This window comes from Salmo salar, chromosome 01, assembly GCF_965601325.2.
Source record: "Salmo salar chromosome 01, fSalSal1, whole genome shotgun sequence".
Lineage (NCBI taxonomy): Eukaryota > Metazoa > Chordata > Actinopteri > Salmoniformes > Salmonidae > Salmo > Salmo salar.
Window position 1 is genome coordinate 34887761 of NC_138291.1, and position 14921 is coordinate 34902681.

Consider the following 14921-nt stretch of genomic DNA (forward strand, 5'->3'; position numbering starts at 1 on the left):
AGTTAATTATATGAGGGGGGAGGGTGTTCAATTTATGTTACAGTACAAGGGGGAGGGTCATTTTAAAGTACAAGGAGAGTTGGACCAGTAGGCTGATATCCCATTTCATGGGTGCACAATCCATAGGTTGCGCTGTACAGTGCATACAAGTAAGCCTCCAATGCAATTCTGAAGCCAAATACATCCACAGTGCGATTTAAACAGATTTTCTTTGGTCAGATGAAGTTATAATTGTATTTTCTTTAATTTATATAACAACATTCCAATCTTGTTAAGCGTTATCTTCTCCAATTGTGGCGTGTTGTCATTATTTGTATCAGTTTGCGTCAGTTTCAATGGGGGACTTTTATTTTAACGGCGAATCAGCGATTCCACTATTGTTGCTCATGGTCACGCTAATGTTGTTCATAACACACCGGTCCCACTTGCCTACTTCAAACCCCTTCCCATGCTACAGCAAGCTTTTGGACCGTAGAGTCCTCTATCTATCTCTATGAAGGGAACACACTGAGCGGAACAAAAGTAACCAACATGAATGTTCCACTACGGATTTAATTTTCGTTACTCCTGACTCTCGGGATGGTTTTAGCTAGCCGATGAATTAAGCTAATAATGTATGTTTGTGTCTCACAATGTCAATACACTCACGTTTATATCGGTCACATCTATAACTTTGAAGGAATCTGCTGATATTGTTGTCTGCCACAATGGAACGTGATATTTTAGATGTTCTGGAACAAATCGGGTAAGCAAACCACACTCCGCCATCTGATGGCATCACGGATTACGCTGCTCAATCAGCGATTAACCGCTAGCTAGCAAATGTACATGGGTGTTGTCAATATAGTGTAGTCGTTCTAGACAGTGGTATTAAAAGTATATGCTCATTAGTTCGCAAATGCTATCATGATTCGATGCTAGCTTTCCCATCCATGCATGTTCGGTATGCTAATACTAGCGCATTACGACGTGAATTACGTTTGTATGCCGCCCTGAGTTCTCGAGCTAAATTTGTCTTTTGGTGCGCAGGTATGACGGACCTCTGCAGGATGAGGAGACGCTTGTCAAAGCATGTGAAGGTGGACTGTCATCACCTGAGTATGTCAACCTATGCATGTGGTTAAAGTCCCGTCTGAAACCGTTATGTGACCTGGAAGAGAGCAGTACATCAGGTTCTGGTGAGCCAAAATACCATCAGACATCATCACCTCTCACTGCCTCTCACTGTTTTGTTAAATCACATACTACCTAGCTAATGTAACCAAGGGGCCAGGGTTACGGTCTAGAAGCATGGTTTCAACTGCCCATACGGTCTTGCTCAGTACTGCAGTTGAACTGAAGTTCGACCCAGAAAGACCCCCCCCCCCCCCCCCCCCCCGTCATTCACAAGCCAAAGATATACAATGTTTATATTCATCCAATGTCTCCCATGTTTTTGGATGACATGAGGACGTCAGTGCTTCTCCCTGTGCGCTCTGAGTGCTAGTGTGCCTGTGAAGTTGAGCCGTGTTAACCGGATGCAACCCAGATATAGACGGTCCATGAATCAGCTTATGCGAACATGAGTAGATTAGGTTGAAAACAACCAACGTCTCCAGTTATTTCATACTTTAGTGATTGCCATGTTAAAGGACCCCCCCCAGAGGAAGTTGGCACCACTATTTAGATGTAGTTTCTTGTCCTAGAGAGGAAATGCACGTTTAGGCTCCACCTCCGAAGAATGACGAAGACTACTTCACGAATTGGATGTGGAAATTTCCATGTGGAATTGATAAACACCAACAAATAGGGCGCTGTCAGTGTAGCTAGCATGCTAACCTTATATAACTAACTATAATGCTAACCATATCTAGCTAGCTAATGTAGTCAATGAACAGCATTCTTACATAGGAATTCCTTTTGTCCAGATGGGATAGGGCAGTGGACAAGAGGAATACCTATGTAAGAATGCTGTCCATTGCCTACAGCTCAATATTCAACACCATAGTACCCTCCAAACTCCTCATTAAGCTTGAGACCCTGGGTCTTGACGGGGGTAACACATAACACTCATGTAGTAACCCAAAAAGTGTTGAAATAATCTAAATAATTTAAATGAGAGATTCTTCAAAGTAGCCACCTTTTGCCTTGATGACAGCTTTGCACACCAAGATTTGAAAGACACATGCACATTATCTGGCAACTCCTTTTTTCTATATTTAAAAGTTAGGTCAGCTATGCTGGCCTATGGAGTCCCTTGGGAAACCCAACTACCAAACCATCCAATGATGGGATTTATAACTAAAGTATCTGGGCTTCCAAAAGGACTGATCTCTATAATATATAAACAACTTTTGAAAATCTCATATTCTGACCAAAAGTATGGTCCACAGATCTAAGTGAATCTGAACAACCCTTTAACTGGACCGGAATATCAGAAAATATGACCTTGGCATCCCGTAATCCAAACCATCAACTCACAGCTCCCAACTGTTGACTGCATCTGCTATGTTACTTAACAATGACAGTTTATTGAACCTCTCACGATTACTGCTGGCAGGCAGCACTGCAGCAAAAAAATATATACGGGGGGGGGGTTGGACGGAGACATGTTGGGCTTGGGGAAATGTGATGGGGAGTTTACATACCAATTTTATTATTACAAAATCCTGTGTGGTCAATATGAGGATTTCTCTGAATGTACAATAACAGTCAAAAGTTTGTACGCACCTACTCATTCAAGGGTTTTTCTTTATTTTGACTATTTTCTACTTTATAGAATAATAGAGAAGACTTCAAAGCTATGAAATAACACATGGAATCATGTAGTAACCAAAAAAGTGTTACATCTAAATCGATTTTTTGTTTGAGCCACACTTTGCCTTCTCTGGAGAGACCTGAAAATAGCTGTGCAGCGACGATAACCAAGCTAACTTTTCTTGTTGGCTTACAGCTGAAGCTGTTTGAATCATCAATTCACTACCCTGGTACTTTGTGCAAACCCTAATGCAAAATACGCTACTTTCAAAGCTGATTGCCACCAAAACTTTATTAATTAACTTAATCAGTCTCTCTGACCTCTCTCCCAAATATTATCTATTGCCTCAGGAAACTGACTCCGTGCCGCCCCCCCCCCCTCTCGCCCCATGAATGAATTAGGATCACTTTATTTTAAGAATGTGAAATGTCAGAATAATAGTAGAGTGATTTATTTCAGCTTTTATTTATTTCATCACATTCCCAGTGAGTCAGAAGTTTACATACATTCAATTAGTATTTGGTAGGATTGCCTTTAAATTGTTTAACTTGGGTCAAATGTTTCGGGTAGCCTTCCACAAGCTTCCCGCAATAAATTGGGTGAATTTTGGCCCATTCCTCCTGACAGAGCTGGTGTAACTGAGTCAGGTTTGTAGGCCTCCTTGCTCGCACACTATTTTTCAGTTCTCTCCACAAATGTTCTATAGGATTGAGGTCATGGTTTTGTGATGGCCACTCTAATACCTTGACTTTGTTGTCCTTCAGCCATTTTGTCACAACTTTGGAAGTATGCTTGGTGTCATTGTCCATTTGGTAGACCCATTTGCGACCAAGCTTTAGCTTCCTGACTGATATCTTGAGATGTTGCTTCAATATATCCACATAATTTTCCGTCCTCATGATGTCATCTATTTTGTGAAGTGCACCAGTCCCTCCTGCAGCAAAGCACCCCCACAACATGATGCTGCCACCCCCGTGCTTCACGGTTGGGATGGTGTTCTTCAGCTTGCAAGTCACCCCCTTTTTCCTCCAAACATAATGATGGTCATTATGGCCAAACAGTTCTATTTTTGTTTCATAAGACCAGAGGACATTTCTACAAAAAGTACGATCTTTGTCCCCATGTGCAGTTGCAAACTGTAGTCTGGGTTTTTTTATAGGGGTTTTGGGGCAGTGGCTTCTTCCTTGCTGAGCGGCCTTTCAGGTTATGTCGATATAGGACTTGTTCTACTGTGGATATCGATACTTTTATACCTGTTTCCTCCAGCATCTTCACAAGGTCCTTTGCTGTTGTTCTGGGATTGATTTGCACTTTTCGCACCAAAGTACGTTCATCTCTAGGAGACAGAACGCGTCTCCTTCCTGAGCGGTATGACGGCTGCGTGGCCCCATGATGTTTATACTTGCGTACTATTGTTTGTACAGATGAACATGCTACCTTCAAGCATTTGGAAATTTCTCCCAAGGATGAACCAGACTTATGGAGGTCTACAATTGTTTTCTGAGGTCTTGGCTGATTTCTTTTGATTTTCCCATGATGTCAAGCAAAGAGGTACTGAGTTTGAAGGTAGGCCTTGAAATACATCCACAGGTACATCTCCAATTGACTCAAATTATGTCAATTAGCTTAACAGAGGCTTCTAAAGCCATTACATTTTCTGGAATTTTCCAAGCTGTTTAAAGGCACAGTCAACTTAGTGTATGTTATCCTCTGACCCACTGGAATTGTGATACAGACAGATTATTTCACTTATAATTCACTGTAAACAATTGTTGGAAAAGTTACTTGTCATGCACAAAGTAGATGTCCTAACCGACTTGCTAAAACTATAGTTTGGTAACAAGAAATTTGTGGAGTAGTTGAAAAACGAGTTTTAATGACTCCAACCTAAGTGTATGTAAACTTCTGACTTCAACTCTAAATGTTGTTGATCAGTTCAATAAAATAAGTCCCAAATGGATTCAATGTATGCAAACACTCCTATTAAATATGCAATCATGTGTGAATAGGCCTAGGTTACAACTTGATTTACCCAGTTTATCAATAGAGATTTACCATGGTAATAATTTATTTACATGTTATGTAGTTCGTTTGGTAAATACTATGAATACACGATATATTGGAATCGTACGATGTTAGCTAAAAATGGCAACATCGGTATCGCACCCGATGTCTAGTTTAACGCCGATGTTAAAAACCTTTGTCAAAGCTACCGTGCATACCTATATAACGTAGGTACATGACGTAATGACGCCACACAATTTTGCGCTACACATGCAACACAGCATTCCTAACCTAGCCCACAATGTCTGCTGTGTGGATAGAGCAGTCATTTTAAAGAGTAAGAACATTTCAGCGAGACAACTGAAAGGCGAAATCCACTAAAGCCAAGATAATGGAATTCATTACCCTTGACAATCAACCGTTCTTTGTCGTGGGTGATGTTGGCTTTCGCTGACTGGTCGGGCACCGGTACACACTACCTTGTGCGCTATTTTTCAGATGTTGCCCTACTGCAGTTACACAGTAATAGCGTCACTGCTATTAGCTTCACGACATGCATACTGTGGAACGCCGTTTGGGTTTATGTGTGTCAAAAAAGATACAGTAGCACTGTCAAAGCTGTAAAAAAGTCTGCAAACAAGCAAACACCGGCCACGAAGGATGTGTTTACAATACCGCTTTGGTAATAAAGCATCATTTGTTTGACCGCAACTTCTGGGGTAGCTAGCTTTAGCTTGGTACCTAGCTATCACCAATACAACCAGCCCGAAAACAATGACCAGTAGAAACTGCAGTTATTTTCATTATTCTTAGCAATGATTTAGGAATTCCTGTGAGTATTACCTAGGTTGCCGCTTGTTGTTTGCCTATTGAAATTGAACTACAGTTCATGAAAATTAATACCTAGCCAGCTACTTAACCCTGTTGCCCAAAACTAACGTTATAAGCAGCCAGCTAGCTTCATCTGGCTAGTGAGGCTCGACCGGACCGGGTTATGTGTTGTGAAACTAGCCACAATAAGGATTAGGCACAATAGTGGAATTTGCGGTTTGCCTTCAAAATAAAAGTATGTCATTGACAGTGATGCAAATGAATACAAATAGTAGAATTATTATTTTGAAGACTAACCACAAATTCCACTATTGTGACTAGCTTCACAGATGGGTCCGACCACCATTAATCAAATAAGAACTGTCCTATAAATTAAGGTTATTTTAGATGATGACACCATGCCATATAAACTCAGCAAAAAAAGAAAGGTCCTCTCACTGTCAACTGCGTATATTTTCAGCAAACTTAACATGTGTAAATATTTGTATGAACATTAGATTTAACAACTGAGACATAAACTGAACAAGTTCCACAGACATGCGACTAACAAATGGAATAATGTGTCCCTGAACAAAGGGGGGGTCAAAATCAAAAGTAACAGTCAGTATCTGGTGTGGCCACCAGCTGCATTAAGTACTGCAGTCCATCTCTTCCTCATGGACTGCACCAGATGTGCCAGTTCTGACTGTGAGATGTTACCCCACTCTTCCACCAAGGCACCTGCAAGTTCCCGGACATTTCTGGGGGGAATGGCTCTAGCCCTCATCCTCCGATCCAACAGGTTCCAGACGTGCTCAATGGGATTGGGATCCGGGCTCTTTGCTGGCCATGGCAGAACACTGACATTCCTGTCTTCGCGGAAATCACACACAGAACGAGCAGTATGGCTGGTGGCATTGTCATGCTGGAGGGTCATGTCAGGATGAGCCTGCAGGAAGGGTACCACATGAAGGGTACCACATGTTATTTGACACTCAAATACCCAAACGGCGTTCCATAGAAATCCTGGTTGAGAAAGAAACGACTGACCAAATGAGCAACGAAACAGCACAGCAAGTAAATGAAAGAAATAGTTTTTTTATTATGTTTTACTAGTAATGGGAACATACGTAAATTCCAACAAAATACGTTTTTGGTATGCGTGTGTGTAACCTTTATTTAACTAGGCAAGTAAGTTATGAACAAATTCTTATTTACAATGACGGTCCGAATGACGTTTGTCAATTGTGCACTGCCCTATGGGACTCCCAATCACGGCCGGATGTGATACAGCCTGGATTCGAACCAGGGACTGTAGTAACGCCTCTTGCACTGAGATGCAGTGCCTTAGACCGCTGTGTGTGTGTGTTTTAACTATTTAACTGTACTAGAATGCTTAAAAGGCTGCTAAAGTGTTAAATATCGGTATCAGGTGTTTTTGGGGCTAGGAAAATATTGGAAATCTGTATCGGCCAAAAAATGTAATATCAGTGCATCACTAGTAAAAACAAAGTCAAATTCATATAATGTATAACAATGGTTATGCAAGCCATTTTTTATTTTTTTTCTTCCATAGACCTCAAAAATGGTCTCCTGAGGTGGTTTATGCATTGTTGTGGACTTAACATGTGTTGTTTTTTTTTTCTCAATAAAAGTGAAAATCTTTAAGAAAACTAATTTTTTTAAAGCATGGGAAAACATCTGATTTTTCCTTTGCCTGGTGGGCCATTTGGGAGATTTATGTCAAAGATTTGAGTATACCCACTTCTCCAGGCACCAATGCATAAGCATTTCCCAATTGAAATGTACAGCTATTACTTACCATTGCAAAAACACATTTCAAGTTTAGCACACAAAGTAACCTCTGATCTAAAGTTTAAACGCAACACACAAGTTATTTTCAAAGAGATGACTAACAGCAAGCAAGCTGCAAGAAAAAACAAAGTTCCACTCACCAACTTCTTGTTAAATTATTCTTGAAAAGGGAGAAGCTAACAAATCAGCAACAACATCCTCTTCCAAAACACCTGCTGCAGCCGCTGCAAACTAGCCTTCAACAAAAGGAAAACTACTGTTTGCTATTGCGCAGTGACCCGTTGGCCTTCAAGAAGGCAGGAGTTTCCATATGTTTTAGTACGGTTCCACCCATTACAAGTCAAAGTGATTGGTTGATTCCACTATCACTCCAAAATGTTGCCCTAATACAGATGAATGGCAGATGCCTTCTATCTTAGCTAGCTAGATTTATCTCCCCAGAGACCAGTAAAGAGATCCCGGTTGGATCTTTTTTCGCTTCAGTGTTACCCCTTTCCTTTCCAACAAAAACTGAAGAGATTAAATCAGAACATGATTGAAAATAATAATATAATTAGAATGTTATTTATTATTGTTTTATAAATCCTTACTTCTTCTCTGAAGGCGTAGAAAGCCTTCGTTGTTCCCCACTGTGTTTGGGCTATTTTCCCTCTATTTGCCCCCATTCTGAATGTCTAAACAATCCATATGTGCTGAAATATGAACAGAAATACTGGACATTTTGAACTTTTATTATGGTGGCGATTTGACAAAATTACAATCATGGTCTTGAATTAGTCTCGGACCACACCCGGTCTCGGTCTTAAATCGGTCTCGCTCTCGGCTCCCCCCTCCGTTCTTGGTCTTGGCTCGGACTCGATTTGCTCCGGTCTTGGTCTGGAATCGGTCTCGATTTAGGTGGTCTCCAACACAACACTGCTGTTTGGCTCATCTCAGTCGCAAAGAGGAATAACTTTACAGCTGTTTCTTATTATTAAACAATGCCATGCTGGTGGGTGGTACCGTTAATAAAATAAAACCCAGCCCTGAAACGAAATATAGGCTGAAAATAATTTGTATGTGATATCATAGGAAAAGACACCACATTCACGGATTTGCACGAAGTGGGCAGTTCAGATTTGTCACTTCAAGCTCAAATATATCATACTTTGACTACAACTCGGACTTATTGACTTAAATTGTTGTGCAACATCATGGGTAAGCTCTGGCCATCGTCTTTCAGCTCGAAAAAGTGGATTTCTACTGGTGTGGGCATTTCATGCTGAAATGTTGTGTTTAGGTGATACTGATGGCCTTCAGTTTGAGATGAGTGATATGCTGAAGGAGTTGGAGTGCCCCTATCGAGGCCTTGTGTCCGGGATTCTACAGGGAGGACTGCAGAATAAAAAAGATCATCTAAAACTAGTATGTAAGTACTGAAGTGACCATTCGTTCAGAGAACTGGTCTTAGTACCATCATGTTATGATACCCTTTTGGTGTGTTGCTGATCTGCCATGGTTCTGACATATATTTTACATTAATGCGATTTTTACCTGTGGCTCATATCTTTGTTCTGCAGTGTTTTTAAGCTCAGAGGTACAAGCTGCACAGATAGTGAAGAGCCGACTTGTTGAGGACAAACAACACAAAGACCGAAACGATCTCCAGGCAATCTGTGAAACACTGAAGCTCCCACAGCCAAGAGAGCAGGAAGTAGTAGAGCTGTTCTCCGGGATAGAACAAAAGGTGTGTCTAAGTTAGTCTTGCACACCCGATACTTCCTCCCTAGGCTCAGGTCTGGTATACCAAAGCTGCAAAAATGGCCTTCATTAACCCAATAGAAAGTCTGTGAGAAAGTGCCGAATGCATAGCCTTTGATTGTATCATTATCTTTGTATTCAACAAATGCATTGTATATCTGTATTTCCAGATAAACGCAGTGCTTCAAGAGCTTCCAAAGGATCACATTGGAAAGCCAGTACTGAAGAACACTCTCGACAGTGAACAGTGGGTAAGCAGACTGCATTCAGACTTTCACCCATTTTCGTGGAGGCAAAATTCATAATTCCTGCTAAAGCATGAGGGGTTGTCAAGTGTGTCCATTGACTCTGGGCCTTGTCTGTATCCATAGGAAAAGCTGGAGCAGATCAACACGGTCCTGTCCTCACAGTATGAGTGTCGGCGGAGGCTGCTGATCAAACGTCTGGACGTCACTGTGCAGTCTTTCGGCTGGTCAGACAGAGCCAAGGCAGGTGGAGTCTTTGGGTGCATCTCAATAGTCTAAAGCAGGCATGGGCAACTTTGATGGGGGTGGGGACCACAAAATCTGAAGTCATACCCACACATGGAGTCAGAGCCAGCCCTAGCCTATTGGGGGCCCTAGGCAAAATTGTTGCTACCCCCCCCCCCCCCCCCCGCCTTGTGAGCAAAGCATTTTTAACAGCCCCCCTCTTGACAGCAGCAAGAAACAAAAACAAAGCATGTTTTCCACTTCATTTCCTGTAATTTTACACATTTTGCCATGGTGTGTAGAGAAAATGTTAGATTTATACGCATGATGGAAGGTTCACTTTCCATCAGGACAACGACCCTAAGTACACAGCCAAGACAACGCAGGAGTGGCTTCGGGACAAGTCTCTGAATGTCCTTGAGTGGCCCAGCCAAAGCCCGGACTTGAAACCGATTTAACACCTCTGGAGAGACCTGAAAATAGCTGTGCAGCGACACTGCCCTTCCAACCTGACAGTGCTTAAGAGGATCTGCAGAGAAAAATGGGAGAAACTCCCCAAATACAGGTGTGTCAAGCTTGTAGGGTCATACCCAAGAAGACTCAAGGCTGCAATCACTGCCAAAGGTGCTTCAACAAAGTACTGAGTAAAGGGTCTGAATACTTGCACTACCAGTCAACAGTTTGGACACACCTACTCACTTTATTTGTACTTTTTTCTACATTGTAGAATAATAGTGAAGACATCAAAACTATGAAATAACACACACGGAATCATGTAGTAACCAAAAAAGTGTTCAACAAATCAAAATATATTTTAGATTCTTCAAAGTAGCCAACCTTTGCCTTGATGACAGCTTTGCACACTCTTAGCATTCTCTCAACCAGCTTCACCTGGAATGCTTTTGAAAGTTTCTTCAAGTGCAATCGCAAAAACCATCAAGTGCTATGATGAAACTGGTTCTCATGAGGACCGCCACAGGAAAGAAAGACCCTGCGTTACCTCTGCTGCAAAGGATAAGTTCATTAGAGTTAACTGCACTTTAGATTGCAGCCGAAATAAATTCATGTAGCAGACATTTCAACATCAACTGTTCAGACGATACTGCGTGAATCAGGCCTTCATGGTTGAATTGCTGCAAAGAAACCACTACTAAAGGACACCAATAATAAGATACTTTCTTGGACCAACAAACATGAGCAATGGATGTTAGACCAGGGGAAATCTGTCCTTTGGTCTCGTGAGTCCAATTTGAGATTTTTCGTTCCAACCGCTGTGTCTTTTGTGAGACGCAGAGTAGGTGAACGGATGATCTCCGCGTCTTCACTATTATTGTACAATGTAGACAATAGTAAAAATAAAGAAAAACCCTTGAATGAGTAGGTGTGTCCAAACTTTTGAGGGGGGGGGGGGGAATTGATCTTCAGGCCAACAAAAGGGGGTGTGACGCCATCTGCACATCCCTGGTCTAAAGTGACACCCTTTCCTCATCAGGGCACAGTGCTACTAGTGATACTGTCCTTAATCGGCAGGCTACACCCTTTCTGCTCTCTGTATGAAGAATCTCATTGTGCATGTCCTACAAACTACCCATCTGTCTTTTCTGTTAGGAGAGAGTTGACTGTATGGCCAGGGCCTACCAGCCTAAGAGACACTCCCTGGCCCAGATGTCGTCTGTGGGCATGGCTCACCTGCTGGCAGCCAGGGAGGACATCTGCAATGTGGTGAAGACCAGCAGTGGCTCAAGCAGAGAGAATACTGCCTGTGCCGTCAATAAGGTACTGTGGAATGTGACCCAATGTTCATTGTGTGCAAATGTCTGAGTGTACAAAAGTGTTGAGTCTTTAGGACAAAGCACTATAACTGACAAAATGAGGGTCCATGGTCCTCAGCCATTGTCCTGTCATTGACCTACCATTGTATTTCACTTCTATAGATCCTGATGGGGAGGGTGCCAGATCGCGGTGGTCGGCCCTCTGAGATAGATGCCCCCCTCCCTGAGATGCCAGCCTGGCAGAAGAGACAAGACGGAGGTTTTAGCGGTCGTGGTGGTGGTGGTCGAGGAGGAGGTGGTGGTAGTTGGGGAGGGGGTAAGGGTGGCTGGCGAGGAGGGGGTGGAGTAGGAGGTGGCTTTGGTTGGGGTCATGGAGGAAAGAGAGGACGTTACCAATACTAACAACAATGATTTATTTTTGACTGAAAAGCCAAACAGTGTTAACTGAAACCTACTCATGTGTATCTGCTTTGCTAAGGGCAACACTAAGGCATTGTTTATTTGGAGTGATGTGGACTTGACTGAAATTTTACAGAATGCTACTGTAGGAACTCTCCAAAATATTTGTCACCCATTTTTGTGTTAATTTTCAATGCTGTTATGAACTGTGCTGCTGAGGATCATTGTAGAAGCAACGAGTCAAACTCACTGACCATTTTTTATAGATTTTCTTTTATTTTGGTAACACTTTACTTGACACCCAGTGTTAACACGTTATGAGACGGTCATAACCTGTTATACAGTCATGACGCATATATTTACACCGGTTGTGACATATTGCGTTATTTTATTGCTGGTTATGACACCTACATAAGAGTGTCAAAACCCACATTTATTCAAATTCGTTTTTTCCCTGCCAAGAAATGTCCTTTCTCTTAAATCCTTTGTTTTTGTTTAGTCATGTATTTTTTAATAAATGTTTTAAGAACTTGTAGAAAATACTCTTTATGACAGTCATGAAGCATTAGGACCATCCTGTTTTATTGTACTTGGACTAAGAAAATACACTTTATGACACTGTCAAGAAGCATTATGACCATCATACAAGATAGATAGGCCTATCACGTACATGCCCTTATATCAGTCAAAAGAAGGGTGTCTTGTCCTGCTCCTGATTCCTGCTCCTGCAGTCATCAGCAACCGAGCATGGGGGTCGGTGCATGTCTGACGTCAATGTGTGCACAATTACAATGATAATTTAACATGGTAAATATATATACATCATAAACATACTGTTACATACAGTACCAGTCAAAAGTCTGGACACGCCTACTCATTCAAGGGTTTTTATTTTTTACTATTTTCTACATTGTACAATAATAGTGAAGACAAAAACTATGAAATGACACATATGGAATCATGTAGTAATGAAATAAATTGTATATATTTTAGATTCTTCAAAGAAGCCACCCTTTGCCTTGATGACAGCTTTGCACACTCTTGGCAATCTCTCAACCAGCTTCACCTGTAATGCTTTTCCAATGGTCTTGAAGTAGTTTCCACATATGCTGAGCACCTGTTGGCTGCTTTTTCTTCACTCTGTGGTCCAACTCATCCCAAACCATCTCAATTGGGTTGAGGTCAGGTGATTGTGGTAGCCAGGTCATCTGATGCAGCACTCCATCACTCTCCTCCTTGGTCAAATAGCCCTTACACAGCCTGGAGGTGTGTTGGGTCATTGTCCTATTGAAAAACAAATTATAGTCCCGCTAAGCGCAAACCAGATGGGATGGTGTATCGCTGCAGAATGTTGTGGTAGCCATGCTGGTTAAGTGTGCCTTGAATTCTAAATAAATCACAGACCGTATCACCAGCAAAGCACCATCACACCTCCTCCATGCTTCAAGGTGGGAACCACACATGCAGAGATCATCCGTTCACCTACTCTGCGTTTCACAAAGACACAGTGGTTGGAACGAAAATCTCAAATTTGGACTCATCAGACCAAAGTACAGATTTCCACTGGTCTAATGTCCATTGCTCATGTGTCTTGGCCCAAGCAAGTCTCTTCTTATAGGTGTCCTTTAGTAGTGGTTTCTTTGCAGCAATTTGACCATGAAGGCCTGATTCACTCAGTCTCCTCTGAACAGTTTATGTTCAGATGTCTGTTACTTGGACTGTGAAGCATTTATTTGGGCAGAAATCGGAGGTGCAGTTAACTAATGAAGCAGAGGTAACTCGGTCTTCCTTTCCTGTGGCGGTCCTCATGAGAGCCAGTTTCATTACAGTGCCCATTTTTGCGACTGCACTTGAAGAAACTTCTTGTTCTGTATTGACTGACATTCATGTCTTAAAGTAATGATGGACTGTCGTTTCTCTTTGTTTATTTGAGTTGTTCTTGCTATAATATGGACTGGGTCTTTTACCAAATAGGCTATATTCTGTATACCACCCCTACCTTGTCACAACACAACTGATTGGCCCAAACTCATTAAAAAGGAAAGAAATTCCACAAATGAACTTTTAACAAGGCACACCTGTTTATTGAAATGCATTCCAGGTGACTACCTCTTGAAGCTGGTTGAGAGAATGCCAAGAGTGTGCAAAGCTATCATCAAGGCAAAGGGTGGCTATTTTGAAGAATCTCAAATATAAAATATATTTTGATTTGTTTAACCCTTTTTTGGTTACTACATGATTCCATATGTGTTATTTCATCGTTTTGATCTCTTCACTATTATTCTACAATGTAAAAAATAGTACAAATAAAGAAAACCCCTGGAATGAGTAGGTGTGTCCAAACTTTTGACTGGTACTGTACACGTAGACTAAGGTGTAATGGAATGTGCGCAATTACAATGATAATTTAACCTGGTAAATAAAATAAAAATATATACATAAACATACTGTTACATACACATAGGCTATGGTGTAATGCAATGTTTTGCCTGGTGTGGTAGGTTTTGTGGGTTTTGACACTTATGTAGATGTCATAACCAGCCATAAAATAACGCAATATATGTCATGACAGTGTTATGACCAACTATAACAGGCTATGACAAGTTGTCAGATGTTGTGACATATTATGACATGGTTATGACCGTGTCATAACGTGTTATGACGCTGGGTGTCAATTAAAGTGTTGCCCATATTTTCTATACTGATGATATGTTGGTAGTTTAAACAAATTAAAATTGTTGGAAATTTCAATCATGGTAATTCTTTTTTTGATTTGAAGACTTGGGGCTCGATTCAATCCATATCGAGAAGTTCAGCACTATAGTGTCATTGAAATTGCAAGATAATTTCAGATTGAGCTGACATACAGTAGGCCTATGCAGCATTTACTGTGAATGCAGTCTCCACGAACACGGGAACATGGCCTTTACATTTTAATCGTGCTATAGCACTGTACTTCCGCAATACGGATTGAATCTAGCCCTTAATCTGATTGATTTGAAAAATAAAATGTTTATCAGTTTGAAATGTCTAGGTTCCCTGTGTGTGTGGGGGGGGGACTATGGATGAAATCGTAGGGGGACTATGGATCTGTCCTTGTACGTTAGTCACACGCGATGTCTCAGACAGCGCTGGCCCGATTTTGGGTGAATGAAGCAACTTGTCATAGAGATC

The 14921-nt window shown here is 41.5% G+C and overlaps 1 protein-coding gene across 1 annotated transcript; it reads left to right on the forward strand.

Annotated features, from left to right (window-relative positions):
- Nucleotides 1-531: 531 nt before the first annotated feature.
- On the forward strand, nt 532-14498 carry tslig3b (tRNA splicing ligase complex subunit 3B). Its single transcript, XM_014193649.3, has 8 exons — nt 532-745; nt 1030-1178; nt 8646-8774; nt 8926-9092; nt 9277-9357; nt 9478-9594; nt 11185-11352; nt 11511-14498. The coding sequence occupies exons 1-8, from the start codon at nt 708-710 to the stop codon at nt 11748-11750; spliced, it is 1089 nt and encodes a 362-aa protein (XP_014049124.1). The 5' UTR covers nt 532-707; the 3' UTR covers nt 11751-14498.
- The last annotated feature ends 423 nt before the right edge of the window (nt 14499-14921 follow it).